At 41.4% G+C, this 18,120-nt stretch overlaps 1 protein-coding gene across 9 annotated transcripts in view; it reads left to right on the top strand.

Annotated features, from left to right (window-relative positions):
• The window catches only part of LOC129544777 (ATP-binding cassette sub-family A member 6), a 62,119-nt gene that overhangs the window by 11,934 nt on the left and 32,065 nt on the right, over window positions 1–18,120 (top strand). For 8 of the 9 annotated variants that reach the window (XM_055408724.2, XM_055408718.2, XM_055408717.2 and 5 more), the window contains 10 exons: window positions 3,797–3,938; window positions 4,924–5,109; window positions 5,388–5,535; window positions 6,851–7,019; window positions 9,056–9,114; window positions 12,653–12,763; window positions 13,168–13,343; window positions 13,676–13,795; window positions 15,565–15,703; window positions 17,145–17,235. In XM_055408724.2, coding sequence (XP_055264699.2) covers window positions 3,797–3,938; window positions 4,924–5,109; window positions 5,388–5,535; window positions 6,851–7,019; window positions 9,056–9,114; window positions 12,653–12,763; window positions 13,168–13,343; window positions 13,676–13,795; window positions 15,565–15,703; window positions 17,145–17,235 — 1,341 coding nt within the window. The remainder of the gene's footprint in view (window positions 1–3,796; window positions 3,939–4,923; window positions 5,110–5,387; window positions 5,536–6,850; window positions 7,020–9,055; window positions 9,115–12,652; window positions 12,764–13,167; window positions 13,344–13,675; window positions 13,796–15,564; window positions 15,704–17,144; window positions 17,236–18,120) is intronic. The other variant, XM_055408723.2, reaches the window with a different exon arrangement.

An 18,120-nucleotide genomic window follows, 5' to 3' on the forward strand; every position in this document is an offset into this window, starting at 1 on the left:
TCCGCCTGCAATGTGGGAGACCTGGGTTCAATCCCTGGGGTGGGAAGATCCCCTGGAGAAGGGAAAGGTTACCCACTCCAGTATTCTGGCCTGGAGAATCCATGTACTGTATAGAACACAGGGTCGCAAAGAGTCGAATAGACTGAGCGACTTTCACTTTCAGGAGTTTCTCAAGACATAGGACAGTTGGTCATTTCATTCAAAGATGGGCTCAGTAAAGGAGAGAAATGGTATGGACCTAACAGAAGCAGAAGATATTAAGAAGAGGTGGCAGGAATACACAGAAGAACTGTACAAAAGAGATCTTCATGACTCAGATAATCACGATGGTGTGATCACTCACCTAGAGTCAAACATCCTAGAATGTGAAGTCAAGTGGGCCTTAGGAAGCATCACTACGAACAAAGCTAGTGGAGGTGATGGGATTCCAGTTAAGCTCTTTCAAATCCTGAAAGATGATGCTGTGAAAGTGCTGCACTTAATATGCCAGCAAATTTGGAAAACTCAGCAGTGGCCACAGGGCTGGAAAAGGTCAGTTTTCATTCCAATCCCAAAGAAAGGCAATGCAGTCCCAAAGAAAGAAAAGACTGCTCAAACCACCAAACAAATTGCACTCATCTCACACGCTATTAATCCCAAAGAAAGAAAGGACTGGAAAAGGTCAGTTTTCATTCCAATCCCAAAGAAAGGCAATTCCAATCCCAAAGAAAGAAAAGACTGCTCAAACCACCACACAAATTGCACTCATCTCACACGCTATTAAAGTCATGCTCAAAATTCTCCAAGCCAGGCTTCAACAGTATGTGAACTGTGAACTTCCAGATGTTCAAGCTGGTTTTAGAAAAGGCAGCGGAACCAGAGATCAAATTGCCAACATCCACTGGATCATGGAAAAAGCAAGAGAGTTCCAGAAAAACATCTATTTCTGCTTTATTGACTATGCCAAAGCCTTTGACTGTGTGGATCACAATAAATTTTGGAAAATTCTGGAAGAGATGGGAATACCAGACCACCTGACCTGCCACTTGAGAAACCTATATGCAGGTCAGGAAGCAACAGTCAGAACTGTACATGGAACAACAGACTGGTTGCAAATAGGAAAAGGAGTACATCAAGGCTGTATATTGTCACCCTGCTTATTTAACTTATATGCAGAGTACATGATGAGAAACGCTGGGCTGGAAGAAGCACAAGCTGGAATCAAGATCGCCGGGAGAAATATCAATAACCTCAGATATGCAGATGACACCACCTTTGTGGCAGAAGGTGAAGAAGAATTAAAGAGCCTCTTGATGAAAGTGAAAGAGGAGAGTGAAAAGGTTGGCTTAAAGCTCAACATTCAGAAAACTAAGATCATGGCATCCGGTCCCATCACTTCATGGGAAATAGATGGGGAAACAGTGGAAACAGTGGCTGACTATTTTGGGGGGCTCCAAAATCACTGCAGATGATGCTTGCAGCCATGAAATTAAAAGATGCTTACTCCTTGGAAGGAAAGTATATTGAATAGACAGCATATTAAAAAACAGAGACATTACTTTGTCAACAAGTGTCCGTCTAGTCAAGGCTATGGTTTTTCCAGGAGTCATGTATGGATGCGAGAGTTGGACTATAAAGAAAACTGAGCGCCTAAGAATTGATGCTTTTGAACTGAGGTGTTGGGGAAGACTCTTGAGAGTCCCTTGGACTGCAAGGAGATCCAACCAGTCCATCCTAAAGGAGATCAGTCCTGAGTGTTCATTGGAAGGACTGATGCTGAAGCTGAAACTCCAATACTTTGGCCACCTGATGCGAAGAGCTGACTCATTTGAAAAGACCCTGATGCTGGGAAAGATTGAGGGCAGGAGGAGAAGGGGACAACAGAGGATGAGATGGTTGGATGGCATCACCGACTCAATGGACATGAGTTTGGGTAAACTCCAGGAATTGGTGATGGACAGGGAGGCCTGGCGTGCTGCAGTCCATGGGGTCGCAAAGAGTTGGACATTGAGCGACTGAACTGAACTAAAGCATGCTCTATTGGGACATATTCATGCAAATTCCTGATTTTAATAATTTCACTGTTTTCTCCAGCTGTTTCTTATTAGGCAGTTTTATGTACAAGGAAGAGCTCTGAACTGACTGAAAGCCTACAGCTGCTCTCTCAGTTCTGTTACTGATTTACCGTGGCAACCTTGAGTAGGACCCTTTACCAGGAAGAAGAACTGCCATTTACTCATCTGTAAAATGAGAAACTTGGTCTAAAACACTCCCCAGTTTTCCTAGGTCTAAGACTGACTGGTATTTCTAATACCCACTTCATAAAAATGTGAACACCAGCACATCTAAAGCAAAATAGTGTGAACACGTAAGGGTGTTGCCATAATCTATGTTCAGTCATGTCCAGCTCTTTGTGATCTCATGGACTGTAGCCCACAAGGCTCCTCTGTCCATGGGATTCTCCAGGCAAGAACACTGGAGTGGGTTGCCGTTCCCTTCTCCAGGGCATCTTCCAGACCCAGATCGAACCCGTGTCTCCTGTATTGCCCGGGGGATTCTTTACCACAGAGCCACCTGGGAAGCCCACCATAATCTGTATCCGTTTTCAGAAAGAAATGCTGGAGAGGAGCAGCATGCATGCACGGCTCAGTGTGGTTATGAGATTCCAACTTTCTCCAGGAGGGAAGGCAGGGCTGCCGCTGACTGTGGCCCTCAGGAACGACCGCATCATCGGTTGGCCTCCAGTACCACCACGGTCATTGATGGACCAACAGCTGTTGTTTCCTTCCAATTTTATAATGAGGACACTTTGGTAATACATAACAAAGCTGAAAACACAAAATGCTTATCTCCTGGAATTCAGCAACTTCAGCTGAAAGAAAAATTGTGTGCACTTTCCCCAAAAAAGGCAAGTGCAAGAATATTCTTAGCAACACTGCATTAGAAACAACCTATATGGCCACGGACAGGAGAACACTGAGTTGTAGTCACACAATGAAATGTTATACAGCAGAGTGTTTTATTTACATGTTGTGAATAAAGGCAAGTTTCAGAAGAACACAGGGAAGGTGACTCTGTTGACGCTTGTTAATGCTAGCTGTGCAGCTTGAACTCCGAGTCCGTGTGCAGCAGGACACAGCACAGCCCTGGTTATGTTTCCGTGTGCTGTTGTTCAGGCGCTAAGTCGAGTCTGACTCTTTTCCACCCTTCGGGCTGCAGCACGCCAGGCTTCTCTGTCCTCACTCTCTCCAGGAATATGTTCAAACTCATGTCCACTGGGTCGGTGATGCCATGTAATTATCTCATCCTCTGTCACCCCTTCTCCTCCTGCCCTCAATCTTTCCCAGCATCAGGGTCTTTTCCAGTGAGTCCGCTCTTCGCATCAGGTGGCCAAAGTACTGGAGTTTCAGCTTCAGCATCAGTCCTTCCAATGAACACCCAGGACTGATCTCCTTTAGGATGGACTGGTTGGATCTCCTTGCAGTCCAAGGGACTCTCAAGAGTTTTTGCCAACTCCACAGCTCAAAAGCATCAACTCTTCAGCACTCAGCCTTCTTCATGGTTCAACTCTCACATCCATATGTGACTCCTGGAAAAACCATAGTTTTGGCTATACAGACCTTTGTTGGAAAAGTGATGCCCCTGCTCTTTAGTATTCTGTCTAGGTTTGTCATAGCTTTTCTTCCAAGGAGCAAGGGTCTGTTAATAGGTGGCAGGTACAAAGGTAGCCATTGTGTTATTCTCTAAGTATTTTTGTGTGTTTTAAATATTTCATAATGAAGTTAAAGCAATTGAAATATTGTTTGTCTTTCTTTAGGCTCTCCTGGGGTTTAATCTACGCTGGCTTCATCTTTGTCACTTCCATAATCATCACAGTCACCATAACATCTACTGAAATTATCATCCTGACGGGCTTCACGGTCATATTTACTCTCTTTTTCTTGTATGGCTTATCCTTGGTAAGTTTGTACACTTGCTACCATCGTCTCTGCTTCGGGTCTTGGTTATATGTAACAAAAATTAATGTCTGAGCAGGCTACTATAGCCACTTCTTTCATGGTGTGTGTGTGTGTGTGTGTGTGTGTGTGTGTGTGTTTGCTTGAGAAGTCTTTATGAGTATGAGAAAATGATGTAACCTAAATAGACTTGAATCTCTTTTTTTTTTTCATAAAGGTCTGAATTAATGAAATGATGCATCTGAAAGAAAATTGTTTTGACTCTAAAAATTACTTAAGATTTTTATAGATTGATGAGAATGTTCGTAAGGGCTGGACCCACCTTTTTTTCCCCAAAGGTTCCCTGTCGGATGGTAGCTTTTGTTATCTCATCTCCTTGTAACACCCCACCCTCGTCTGACTGCCTGTGTCACCCTCTCTTTCTTCTCTGAATAGGCTTCTGTGACTTCTCCCACCTTCCAGGGGTTTTTCTGCAATATACAGTAGACACTCTTTGTTAATATATTAATTTAATTTCTTTCCCTCTTTCCAAGGCTGCACTTTTGTCCTTTCCTCAGCTCTTCCTGCAGGCTTTCCAAGTAGATAAGTGGTTAAGAACCCACCTGCCAGTACAGGGGACATGGGTTCCATCCCTGGGTCGGAAAGATCCCTTGAAGGAGGGCATGGCAACCCACTCCAGTATCCTTGCCTAGAGAATCCCATGGATAGAGGAGCCTGGTGGGCTACAGTCCATGGGGTCTCAAAGAGTCGGAACAGAACTTAGCTAGTATACAGCAACAACAGCTCTTCCTGCAGCCTTTCAAGCCCAGCATTTCAGTAGGCAAATAAAGATTCTCCTTACAAGGAGGTTGAGAGGATTGAGCATAATTATCGCTTAATGTTGCTCATCACTGTGTCTGTGATAAATATTATGCTGTGGTACAAAGGTGCTTATTGTGAGTTGGTGCCGCCGACCGTCGATCTGTGCGGCGTCTCGGCTGTCTTTCAGATCGCTTTGGCGTTCCTGATGACTGTGCTGCTAAAGAAAGCCGTCCTCACCAGTTTGGTTGTGTTTCTCCTCACCCTCTTCTGGGGGGGCGTGGGATTCACTGCATTTTACCAGCAGCTCCCTTCACCTTTGAAGTGGACTTTCAGCATCTGTAGCCCCTTCGCCTTCAGTGCTGGACTTAACCAGGTGAGATCAGAGTTAATTCTCACATCATCATCGTTCCTAAGAACCTAGAAAAGACTCTCTTGAAAAAGAATTACAACTTAAATTCCTATTATTAAAACATTATATTTTTAAAAATCAGTGTTCCCTTCTACTTTTGCTTTGATTGCTATAAAATAGAAAGTTTTCCTAAGAGCTTCATTATTAGGGCTTCTTAGAAAAACTACTTAATAAAGTGGTAGTTCTTGCTGCTACACTGAATTACTTTTAAGTATTTATTATTATTTTTGTTTGAATCTTAGATTATCCACCTGGATTATACTATGAACAGTATCTTTTTTCCTGACGCTTCTGGAGACTCATATATAATGATAGCAACTTTTTCCATATTGACTTTTGATGCCCTTTTATACTTGATGTTGGCATTATACTTTGAGAAAATCCTTCCCTGTAAGTAATTATGGTTTTTTCCTGACCTCTACTGGTACTGATCACAATGAAGATGTTTTTCTTAAAGTTATTTAAGTATATTTTAAGAAATAAGGAATGACAAGCATTTCCCATCACAGACTAAATGATTTCTTTTTCTCTGCTTCATAGCTTTAACGGTCTAAAAGATTTGCTACCTAAAAATAATTATTCTTCTGAATGTGATATAGTGAAACACATTATAAATATGCAATGATGATCATTTTAATGCATGTTATAATCATATTTTAGATAATGTTACGCTTTGCAAAGCTCACTGAAAGTGTTTTCAAAGAATGACATTGAGGGTTTGTACCAGGATAGGTGAAAATAAATTAGTTCTTAAGACGGTTTTGGTTAGCACAGGGACATTGCACAGTGAAAGTGCCTCCTAACCTTTGTCATATATTGCTCATATTTACAGAAGTGATCCCCTGGAGGAGGGCGTGGCACCCCACTCCAGTATGCTTGCCTGGAAAATCCCATGGATCGAGGAACCTGGCAGGCTACAGTCCATGAGGTCGCAGAGTCAGACGTGACTGAGCGACTTCACTTTATTACCCAGTTAGATTTTCTTCATCTTGAAAACAACTGAAAATTTCACATAAGTCTAGAATTCCTATACACATACTAGAATCAGCGTGCTTTTTTCCTTGCATGATCCTATTTATATATTTTATTTTTTATGTTTCTTCCACTTTGACTGAATTTAAATTTGTTCTATATATTCCTATGTATCTATTTGTATGTATGTCTGTCTCTTTATCACTTCTGGTTAATATCTGAAGACCCTTAGTAACAAATGCTAGTCCATTTTTTAAAATCTAGAGAATGACCATAGGTTCCTCCTAAACAAATTAATTTCTCCATGTACTTTTTATTTGTGTGCCATATAGATTTCAGTATTTTACTCAATCATACTGTTGAGTCACCTGATTTCTTAAGTTCAGAAACATATTTAAAATTATTTTTATGTGCCGTGTTAAGGCTTTTCCTGCTCAATATGTGATTTAATCATTATTCTAAACACATTTTAGAAAGCAATCTATTCAAGTCTTTAATTTATACTTTATCAAGGGTTCTATTATATTGTTTACCTTTCGTAATAACATGTCGTTTCTTTTTAATTTTCATTGTTTCCTTCATTCTCAAGATGTCTTCTCGATAATAGGGAAATAGAAAGCAATATTTATGATGCTTACAAGTCCTAGACATCCTGCACTGTTCTAAGCAAGACTTCTGTGCTTGCTGTTTCCACGGTACTGAGCAGATGTTTTATCACCTCTTGATTAATTAGATGGAAACGAGTCCCATTACTCGCCATTATTTTTCCTGAACTCGTCATCTTGTTTCCAACACCGGAGGACTGGCAGTGATGTCGCTAAGAAAGACGTGGACCCCGAGCCCCCCTCCGATGATTACTGTGAGCCCGTAGCTCCGGAATTCCAGGGGAGAGAAGCCGTCAGGTAGTCACACATATACCGATACTCGGGCGCGAGGAGATGAGTTGATTTAAGTGTAGCTGGTTTAGAATGTCCTGTTGACTTCTGCTGCGCAGTCAAGTGGTCCAGTTACTTATTCTTTTCCACTGCACTTTATCACAGGATACTGAATAGAGGTCCCTGTTCTGCATGGTAGGACCCTGCCTCTGCTCACCCCAAACCCCCCGTCCTCCTTGGCAACCACAAGGCTGTTTCTGTCTGTGCGTCTGTTCCCGTTTCGTGGGTTTGTTCATTTGTGGCATATTGGAGATGCCACGCGTAAGTGAGGCCGTATGGTATTTGTCTTTATCCGTCTGCCTTACTGCCTCAGCATGACCATCTCGAGCTGCATCCCTGTTGCTGCAGATGGCAGTTATTCCACTCTCTTTTATGGACGAGTGGCATTCTGCGTGTGCACACACCACAGCTTCTTCATCCGCTCATCCGTCAGTGGACACTGAGGTTGTTTCATGGTTTCCCTGCTGTAAACAGTGCTGTGGTGAACACTGGGGTACAGGTATCCTTTTGGATTAGAGTTTTCTCCGGATGTATGCCCAGGAGTGGGATTACTGGATCATATGGCAACTCTATTTTTAGTTTATTGAAGAATCTCCATACTGTTTAGGGCTTCCCTGGTGGCTCAGACAGTAAAGAGTCTGCCTGCAATGTGGGAGACCTGGGTTCAATCCCTGGGTCAGGAAGATCCCCTGGAGAAGGAAACGGCAACCCACTCCAGGATTCTTGCCAGGAGAATCCCATGGACAGAGGAGCCTGGCGGGCTACAGTCCATGGGGTCACAGAGAGTCGGACACGACTGAGCGACTTCACTTTCACTTTCCATACTGTTTTCCATAGTGGCCAAAATAAATGAAATATTAACCAATGGCAGCAGGGTGAACCTGAAGCAAAATATTGGAGAACAGATTTGTAAATGTCGCTTTGAACTTCTCCGCCATCATCACCTAAGTGTCTCCCACGACAGTGAAAGTCCCATTTGCTCAGCAGCGTGCAGTGTCGCCCCTTCACCCTTTGTCTAGTCTCCCCCTGTCTCTGTCTGTCCGCCCCGGCCTCTGTGTTTTTGCTGCTCTTAGGGTCTCTGAATCCTTTCCTCTGTACTTTTGACTGGCTTCTACTGTCTAATGAAGAAGTAAGAAATTTGGAATCAGCGTGTCTGCTCCAAACATTGTGGCTGTCATCTTGAAATCCAAAAACAACCAGCCTCTCCCAAGTGGAAGTTTATGTATTAAAATAAAATGCTGAAGCCCCCTGCCCATGGGGTCCCACTATACGCAGAAAGGCAGAAATAAAGGATCCTCTTGGATTCAGCGGCTTTGCTCTACCCGGCCCACCGCCCGCATCCTGGTTGATAACTGTCCTTACCTTTATTCTCATTCAGGGTCAGAGAGGGTGAAGTCTCCCTTTGCACGCGAAGAGGCATTGAATGTGGCCTTACATGGCCCTGATGGGGCTCATCTGTCTGAGCTTGATTCTTGCTTTTCTCTATATCTGTTTCCTTGGAAATCTTAGTGTGTATTCAAGCTTGGTGATCACGGATCTGGAAGTGTGTGTGTGTGTGTGTGTGTGTGTGTGTATTTGATGAAGCAATCCCAGGTGACACAGTGCTAAAGAATCCACCTGTCATTGCAGGCGATAAAAGGGACACGGGTTTGATCCCTGGGTCGGGAAGGTCCTCTGGAGAAGGAAATGGCAGCCCATCAATTATTCTTGCCTGGAGAATTACACGGGCAGAGGAGCCTGGCGGGCTATAGTCCATGGGGCTGCAAAGATCAGACATGACTGAGCACACACACACCCTAGTTATAACTTTCTAAAGGGGCTCTTTAAATTCCCCCTCAGAGAAAGCATTTAGTCTGAAATAAGTCTTGGTCTTTCTGAGTAGACTGTTATATCATCTTTTTTCACATAAAGTTGGCTGCCTCTCTATAACTCAAGTTATTCATGATCTGTACAATTTTTACTTTTCTATTGGGTACCTAAGCACCCATTTTTTTTCATTTCAGAATCAGAAATGTTAAAAAAGTATATAAAGAAAAGACTGGAAAAGTGGAAGTATTGAAAGGTAAAGAAAAACTTTCATTGCTGGTGCATGGGGATGACCTGGAGGGAGGATATGGGGAAGAGGGAGGTGGGAGGGGGTTTCAAGAAAGGAAGCACATGTACACCCGGGGCGGATTCGTGTCAATGTATGGCAAAACCAACCAATATATTAATGTAAGGTAATTTGCCTCCAATAAAATAAATTAAAAATAAATAAATAAAAAGATGGAGAAAGTTCAGTGTAAAAAATTACAGATTATAGATAAGCAAAACAGAAAAAAATACAAACAACCTACCTCCACTACCTGGAAATTCACCACAATTAAGAACTGGATGTAAAATCCTTCCAGATGGTTCATGGATCTACTTATCTACGAAAATGGAAGCATACAAAGAAAAATGCCACTTCATTTTTAGAGAGAAGTTTGCTATTAGCAATATTTTATTGTATTTGCACTATAAGGAAAGAATATCGAGACTTAAAATGGATAAATTTTTATACTAGTCAGGGAATATGAATAGTTCACATATATTGGCAAGATTAACATGAGACAAATAGCACATTTGTTGTTGTTGTTTAGTTGCTAAGTTGTGTCCGACTCTTTGTGACCCCACAAACTGTAGCCCACCAAGCTCCTCTGTCCATGGAATTTCCCAGGCAAGAATGCTGCAGTGGGTCGCCATTGCCTTCTCCAGGGCATCTTCCCGACTCAGGGATTGAACCTGGGTCTCCTGCACTGTAGGCAGATTCTTCACCATCTGAGCCACAACTCAGTACCCTACAATAACCATAATTTATAATTTCTAGTGAACCGACATATTTGAGTATTCTCACAAATACAGTTTTCTATGACAAACGTTTAAGCAAGCATCAAAGTTAGTGGTGACATTTCATAGAGGACAGCTTGCTGTTATGAATATTTTAGGAGGAATATATTTTTAGAAGAGACAGCCTTAACAGCTAAGAAAAGAAGAGCTGTCAACCCCCCCAAGGTTGAGAGTTCTTGATCCACTTTGCTTACATTACATTTATTTTCTAACAAATGCAGATCCCTTAGCTCAATTTTACTTCTTCCTTTGAGAGTGTGTCTTCCCTTTGAAAATTTAATGTACTTGTGTAGACAAGTTGGGTTTTTTCTAGTTGATGAAAGCTGTTGTTATTCACATTCCCTTCTGCATCTTTTGAAAATGTCTCTTTATATTATGCATCTAAGGTGGATAAATGGAAAGACTCCCACATGTATTTCTTCCTGACAGTTGAAGTTTATTTTTATCTGATACCATCCATACCTGTGGTTCCTTTTTTAAATGATAACCAAAGACACGTTAAAGTATTTTTAAATGTCTCATTTCAGTTTTCACAGCCCATTATAAACCACTTTTGCCCTCATCAATATGTCTAAATAGTTCCAACTTCTGCAAGGATTTGTTCTATTTTTAAAAGTAGCAGAACCTTAAAATATTTTAAAACATCGAACATCAATAGATGTAAAAATATATGAAACAACCCATTGGAGTTGCTCTTCGGGAAGTAAAGATGGTAGCTGTTCCTCTTGTCTTTCTCCCCCCGAGGCAGCTGGTTCATGTGGCCACTGGGTGCCTTTGAAAACATGCCCTTGAAATAACTTGTCTGTAGTGAAGGACAGGGAAGCCTGGCGTGCTGCAGTTCATGGGGTTGCAAAGAGTCGGACATGGCTTAGCGACTGAAGAACAGCAACAGTCTAATAGCTAAACAGAGCTAAATAGCATTCCCTTCTATGGATACCGTGACTTACTTAACAAACACAATAATGTATGAAATTCAGTTTGTTTTCTGTTTTTACACTGTCAGAAAAACACTATAGTGAGCATTCTTGCTCAATCTTTGTAAGATTGCTAATAACTTCCTGAATAAAAATTTCTAGAAACAAAATTATTCAAATGGGTCCATATTTTTAAGATTCTTGGTTCAAGTACCAAATCATTTCCTTCCAAGATTATAAAAATTCGTACTCCCACAAGCAGTTATTAACAACAAAAACAATAGTAGCAATGAACACTCAAGGTTTATTGAATACCTAGTGTGTGCTGAGAGCAATGCTCAGTGACACACCTGGACTTTTTCCTTTAACCCACGAGATCCTCACTTCTCTCCCACTTTACATGTGAGGAAACTGAGGCTTCCGTTTTTTTTTCAGATCATATGTCTAATTTCAGGATAACTGGATAACTAGCGTCACTTTTATCTTTGAAAACACTGATATTTCCCTTTTAAAAACAACAAGCATAAGATGGGTTCACGTGCTTCTTTAGTTTTCTCAAGTGTTTATTAATTAATTAATTAATTATTACTAATTATTAATTATTAATTACTCATCTTTGTGACGGATTCAAAAGCGTGTTTCACTGATTTTAATTTCTTATCTTCTTTAGTTTTCTCAAATGTTTATTAATTAATTAATTACTAATTATTAATTACTCATCTTTGTGACGGATTCGAAAGCGTGTTTCATTGATTTTAATTTATCTTGACTTTGGTCCATTTTCAGTTTCTTTCTGATTCTATTGGTCAGTGTATTCTGGACCAATAATATATTATTTTATTTATTATATTTTTATATTATATTTTCTGATATAACTGTATTACTAATATTTTAATTATTATGGTTCTCAAATATATTTTAATATCTTGCAGCCAAGACTGATTTCTTACTATTCTGTAGATTTTCTTAATCATTTGAGTTTATTCTTCCAATGACCTTTAGAATCTTTTAGTCAAATTGCAAGTGAGGATTTAATGGATTAGATTACAACAGGAACAATTTTCTCTTATAATTATTTTTACTAGTATATTTAATAGCTGAGTAAACCAGCCTTATAAAGTTTTGTCTATCATCCAGATAGAAAATAGATGAACTGAAATTTCAGTCCAGGCATTAAATTCAATATTATTAGAAAGTAGGTCACTTATTTTAATTGAAAGGACTTGATCATTTAGATATAATGTATTACAAGATTCTTAAGAATTTTATCTTGCTCTGTTCAACAACTTTCTGTAATGAAGTTTGGATTTCACATGGTGGTAAAGCAAATAAAGAAAAAATAATATCTCATAGGATATTTAGCTAAATGATTTTTCTATTGACATGAAAACACAATACTTTTAACAAAAGAATAGAAAAATGGGGCTAGGTTACAATACAGATTTTTTAAAGATAATTAATGCCATGAAAAAGGTTTGTGATTAAATATTTGAAAAGGCAGCCTAGAAAAAATAGGGTACAGTCAAAGTTTATAAATATATTTACACATTCATATGTGCAAATATACACATGATGCAAATGTATTATAATGTGGCTATTTGGAATTATGGCTGATTTTTATCTTAAGTCATTGTATTTATTTCTCAAAAATTCTACAGTAAAGATGTTATTTTAGCCACCAGGAAAATACTGAATATTATGTATTTTAAACTATTGAAATGCTTCAAGTACACAATTAAATTGTCTTGTGCTGTGTTTAGAAACAGCCCTATCTATTGCCCTCTTATTTATAATGCTGGTGTTTTATTCTGAAAACAGGCTTGTTCTTTGACATCTATGAAGGGCAGATCACGGCGATTCTGGGCCACAGTGGGGCTGGCAAATCGGTGTTGCTGCGCATCCTTAGTGGGTCGTCTGTTCCAACAGAAGGTGGGCAAAAGATGCTTCCCAGAGGCGAGAAGCCCGACCGCAGAATGAGGCCATGTGTGCCTTTCTCATTTTCAGATGTTAATTTCACTGCCTTAGAGGAAGTAATGTTTGTTTATCTAAAGCTGTTTACCAGAACTCCATGATTTTAAATATATTTTTTATTTCCCAAATTTTCAGGAAAATCCTGATCTTCATTGCTGTGTGATATTTCAGGGGAGATATGGTGTATACACTATTCTCAACATCTATTTATGCTGGGAGTAGTTAGTCGTTGTTAATAAATTATAAAGTCATCATTTTAGATAATTCTGAATATATGCCAATATTTTCCTACATAAGGTCTACAGACATTAATAAAATGTATTATATACCACTGTTAAATCATTTTTAACTTCTATTCTTAGGTTCAGTTACCATCTATAATAAAAATCTCTCCGAAATGCAAGACTTGGAGGAAATCCAAAAGATAACTGGTATTTGTCCTCAATTCAATGTTCAGTTTGACATGCTCACTGTGAAGGAGAACCTCAGGCTGTTCGCAAAAATAAAAGGGATTTGGCCAGAGGACGTGGAACAGGAGGTACGCGGGTACCTCAGATTCTCTGAACTGCCGAACATTTGCCAAGTTAAATCAGTGATTTACTGCTCTCTTGTAAATGAAGTGCAGGCAGTGAGGTCCTTTAATATATATATATATATATATATATATATATATATATATATGGGCTTCCCTGGTGGCTCAGCTGGTAAAGAATCCATATGCAACGTGGGAGACCTGGGTTTGATCCCTGGGTTAGGAAGGTCCCCTGGAGAAGGGAATGGCTGCCGATTCCATATACTGCTCTAATGGATGGTCAAAATGCCATAGTATGAATCATCTTGGATTTCAAGCTTTGTATATTTCTTGTCTAGGTACAAAGAGTTTTACTGGAACTGGACATAGAGAACATTCAGGATGATCTTGCTACACTTTTAAGTGAAGGTCAAAAAAGAAAGCTGACCATTGGGATTGCCCTTTTAGGAGATCCTCAAGTAAGTGAGATTATCCATGAGGAGGATTGTAGAGTGGGCCTCAGGACATGGTCCAGCTCGTGTGCGTGTGTGTGTGTGTGATAAAAGCATTTTACTGTAAACACAGGTGATTCCGCCTCCTCCCCCTTCTTCCTCTTATTTCTCTCGTCCTTCTTGAAACATAACTGACCTACAGCACTGTGTGACTTCCAGGTGTGCAGCGTGGTGATGCCATATTCCTACGCGTTACAGAATGACCACCACGATAGCTCCAGCTACTGTCTCTCATTGTGCAAAGCAGTTGAAATATTATTGACTCCACTCCCCATGCGGCACATTTGCCGGGGCTCCTTTACTTTGTAGTTGGAGGTCACTGCCTCGTAATCTCCCTGGCCTATTTCACTCATCCTCCCACCAGCCTCCTTTCTGGCAGCCAAGTGTTTGTTCTCTGCCTGTGAGTTTGTTTCTGTTTTGTTCTGTTTGCTAGTTTGCTTTGATTTTTAGGTTCCCGTGTAAATGAGATCATGCAGCATTTGTCTTTCTCTCTCTGGCTTCTTCTGCTTAGCGTAATACCCTCTAGGTCTATCCCTGTTGCCACAGATGCAAGTGCTCGTGCTACGTTTGGCTGAGTAATATTCCACTTTATATATATACACATATATGTGTATGCCACATCTTTATCCATTCACCTATCGGTGGACTTTTAAGTGCTTCCATATCTTGGCTACTATAAATAACACTGCAGTGAACATAAGGATACATGTGTCTTTTTGAATTCGTGTTTTGGGTGTTTGCTTGTTTTTTTGAAAAATACAGAAGTAAAATTTCTGGATTGTGTGGTAGTTCACTTTTAATTTCAGCTTTTGAGGAAGCCCCATACTGCTTTCCATAATGACTGCACCAACGCACACTCCCAGCAGCAGTGCGCAGGGGCCCTGTTTTCCCACGTCCTTCCCAGTATTGGTTAGTCATCGTCTTTTGGATAATAGCCATTCGGACAGGTGTGAGTGGTATCTCACTGTGGTTTTGATGTGCATTTTTCCCCCGATGGTTAGTGATGTTGAGTAGCTCCTGTGTCTGTTGGCTATAAATATGTCTTCTTTGAAAAATGTTTGTTCAGATCCCTTGACCATTTTGTAATCAGGTTATTTTTTTTGTATAGAATCGTGTGAGTCCTTTGTATATTTTGGATGTTAATTCCTTATTGGTCAAATCATTTGCAAGTATCTTCTCTCACATGGTAGGCAGCCTTTTGGGTTTGTTGATAGTTTCCTTCCCTCTGCAAAAACTTTTTATTTTGCTTTTATAATTATTTCAGTTATCTATTTTATTTTAAACTTTATTCTTATTGATTTTTTAACTTTTTGGCCATACCACATGGCCTGTGGGAGCTTGGTTCCCAACCAGGGACCAAACCTGTGCCCGCTGCATTGGAAACGTGGAGTCTCAACCACTGGACTGCCAGCGAAGTCCTGGCAAAAGCTTTTGAGCTTGATATTAGTTCCATTCATCTGCTTTTGCTTTTGCTTCCCTTGCCTGAGGAGACATATCCAAAAAATTACTGCTAAGGCCAATGTCAAAGAATGAAGCCCTTCTTTCACCCCTGAAAGTGGTCGATTTCATTGTAACGTATCCAGACAGAGCATACCACGTGTAACCGTGAGTGTTAGTATATTGGACACAAGTCGGGGACAGTCATTATTTGGCACAGTTTTTATTGTTTCCCATGCTCTACCTGGAGACAATTAACAAGGACAACAGAAATGGTGTATAATCTTCATCCACCGTAGGTTTTGCTATTAGATGAGCCAACTGCGGGATTGGATCCTTTCTCAAGGCGTCGGATATGGAACTTCCTCAGGCAGCGCAAAGCAGACCGCGTGATCCTCTTGAGTACCAACTTGACGGATGAAGCGGACATCCTGGCTGGTAACTGTCACTTTTATCTCAGTCTGACGGTGGAGAATTTGGGAGACATGGATTCCCAGGGCAAGACTGCTGCTCTCCTTCCCTCAGTGTGTCTGTATGGCGCAGGAATCCGGGGGATGACTGCCATCTAGTCCCTCTGTGGAATTCCTCGCCAGCTCTGCATATGCTGGACTGTGAGTGCTAATGAAAACCCGTGTTGACACCTTTTAAGATCAGCTCTTAATTAATTTCAGCATCCCAATCTTCTTTCATGTCTATTTGGTTGAAAAATGTCCACTTATTTTTTATCATCCAGAGTAAAAAATAAGCTCATGGAGTTTATTTATTTTTTTCAAGAAGTATCAGAGGCCACTGAATGCAGAAGTGGAATGCAGAAGCTCGTTTTTTTAAATTAATTTAATGCTTTAAATTTTAAATTTTTAATATTCAGGACTGATCTCCTTTAGGATGGACTGGTTGGATCTCCATGCCGTCCAAGGGACTCTCAAGAGTCTTCTCCAACACCACAGTTCAAAACATACATTTATCCATTCTCCCATGCAGAAGCTCATTTTATTTACTTTTAACTTTATTTTATACACAACATTTTAAAAAATTTTTAAACATTAAAATCATTTTGTACTGGGGTATAGTCAACCAACCTAGATAGCATATTGAAAACCAGAGATATTACTTTGCCAACAAATGTCCGTCTAGTCAAGGCTTTGGTTTTTCCAGTGGTCATGTATGGGTGTGATAGTTGGACTATAATGAAAGCTGAGCGCCATAGAATTGATGCTTTTGAACTGTGTTGTTGGAGAAGACTCTTGAGAGTCCCTTGGACTGCAAGGAGATCCAACCAGTCCATCCTAAAGGAGATCAATCCTGGGTGTTCATTGGAAGGACTGATGTTGAGGCTGAAAGTCCAATACTTTGGCCACCTCATGCAACGAGTTGACTCACTGGAAAAGAGTCTGATGCTGGGAAGGATTGGGGGCGGGAGGAGAAGGGGACGACCGAGAATGAGATGGCTGGATGGCATCACTGACTTGATGGACATGAGTTTGGGTGAACTCCGGGAGTTGGTGATGAACAGGGAGGCCTGGCATGCTGTGATTCATGGGTCTCAAAGAGTCGGACACAACTGAGCGACTGAACTGAACTGAACTGATAGTCGATTAACAGTATTGCGATAGTTTTGGGTGGACAGCAAAGGGACTCAGCCGTACATACACGTGTCCTTTCTCCCCCAAACGCCCCTCCCTTCCAGGCTGGCAGAAGCTCATTTTAAATGCATCCATTTTAGTGCACGTTTCATGCTTTTAAAAGCCCATGAGCTGGAGTTAGGCCCACACAGGACACTTCTTCTTTGGAAATCTGAGTCTTGGCACCCCCTCCATGTTTTCCACACAGTGAAAGGGTGATGATCCTGTCTTCCTTCTCTTCGCTTCTTTCTGCTCAGATAGGAAAGTGATCCTGTCCAACGGGAGGCTGAAGTGTGCGGGCTCCTCTGTCTTTTTGAAGCGAAGATGGGGTCTCGGCTATCACCTAAGGTAAAGGCACCGAGGGTGGCCTGTCTCTGTAGACACATCTTCAGTGATGGGCTGTCTCAAAGGTAGCCCGCTCCAAGAGAGACTGGGATCTGACGCTTCCGCTCGCTCAGCTGGGTTGGTCCAGGTTTGCCACGTGCTCCTCCATATTCTTGTTGCCTGCATCTTCACCAGCGCTGAGGACAGGGCAGATTTCAAAGGGAGAAGCCCTGGCGGACTGATGACTGCCTCCTGGACCCCCGTCCAGGCTGAGGCCGTGTGTGGTCTGACCTCCTGGACCCCCGTCCAGGCTGAGGCCGTGTGGGGTCTGACCTCATGAACCCCCGTCCAGGCTGAGGCCATGGGTGGTCTGACCTCATGGACTCCCGTCCAGGCTGAGGCCATGTGTGGTCTGACCTCATGGACCCCCGTCCAGGCTGAGGCCGTGTGGGGTCTGACAGGCCTCGACCTTTTCCTGCCCTGAATCTCCTTAGCTGACCCATGCATTGCTCCGGTAGATGGCCTCCTTTCACAGGACACGAAGGCAAGTCCTTCCAGAAGCTACCATCCACAGGGAATAAATCTGGAGACAAAGCGTGGAGGACTGTGTCTAACCACCGTGTCCAGGCCAGACCAATGCTTTTTGGAAAATACCTTGATGATCAAACAAGACATGGGCGGAGGGCAGGTCGCCTCTTAGACACTGACTTTCTGGCGCCTGCACAGTCTGGCAACAATTATTTTCCCTAAGAGATCTCTTCTGCCTGGCGTTCCTGCCTGCCTCTGTGTCTCTTCACACCTGATATATCATTTTAATTGCCTTATTTATTTTTGTGTATTAAGTTGTTTTGAGCTGATACATCTCTGTAGATCCCAAGATTTTCCAAACTGCTGGCATCGTTATTACTG

This window comes from Moschus berezovskii, chromosome 20 (assembly GCF_049115385.1).
Source record: "Moschus berezovskii isolate FMDL1 chromosome 20, NW_MosBer_1.0, whole genome shotgun sequence".
NCBI lineage: Eukaryota > Metazoa > Chordata > Mammalia > Artiodactyla > Moschidae > Moschus > Moschus berezovskii.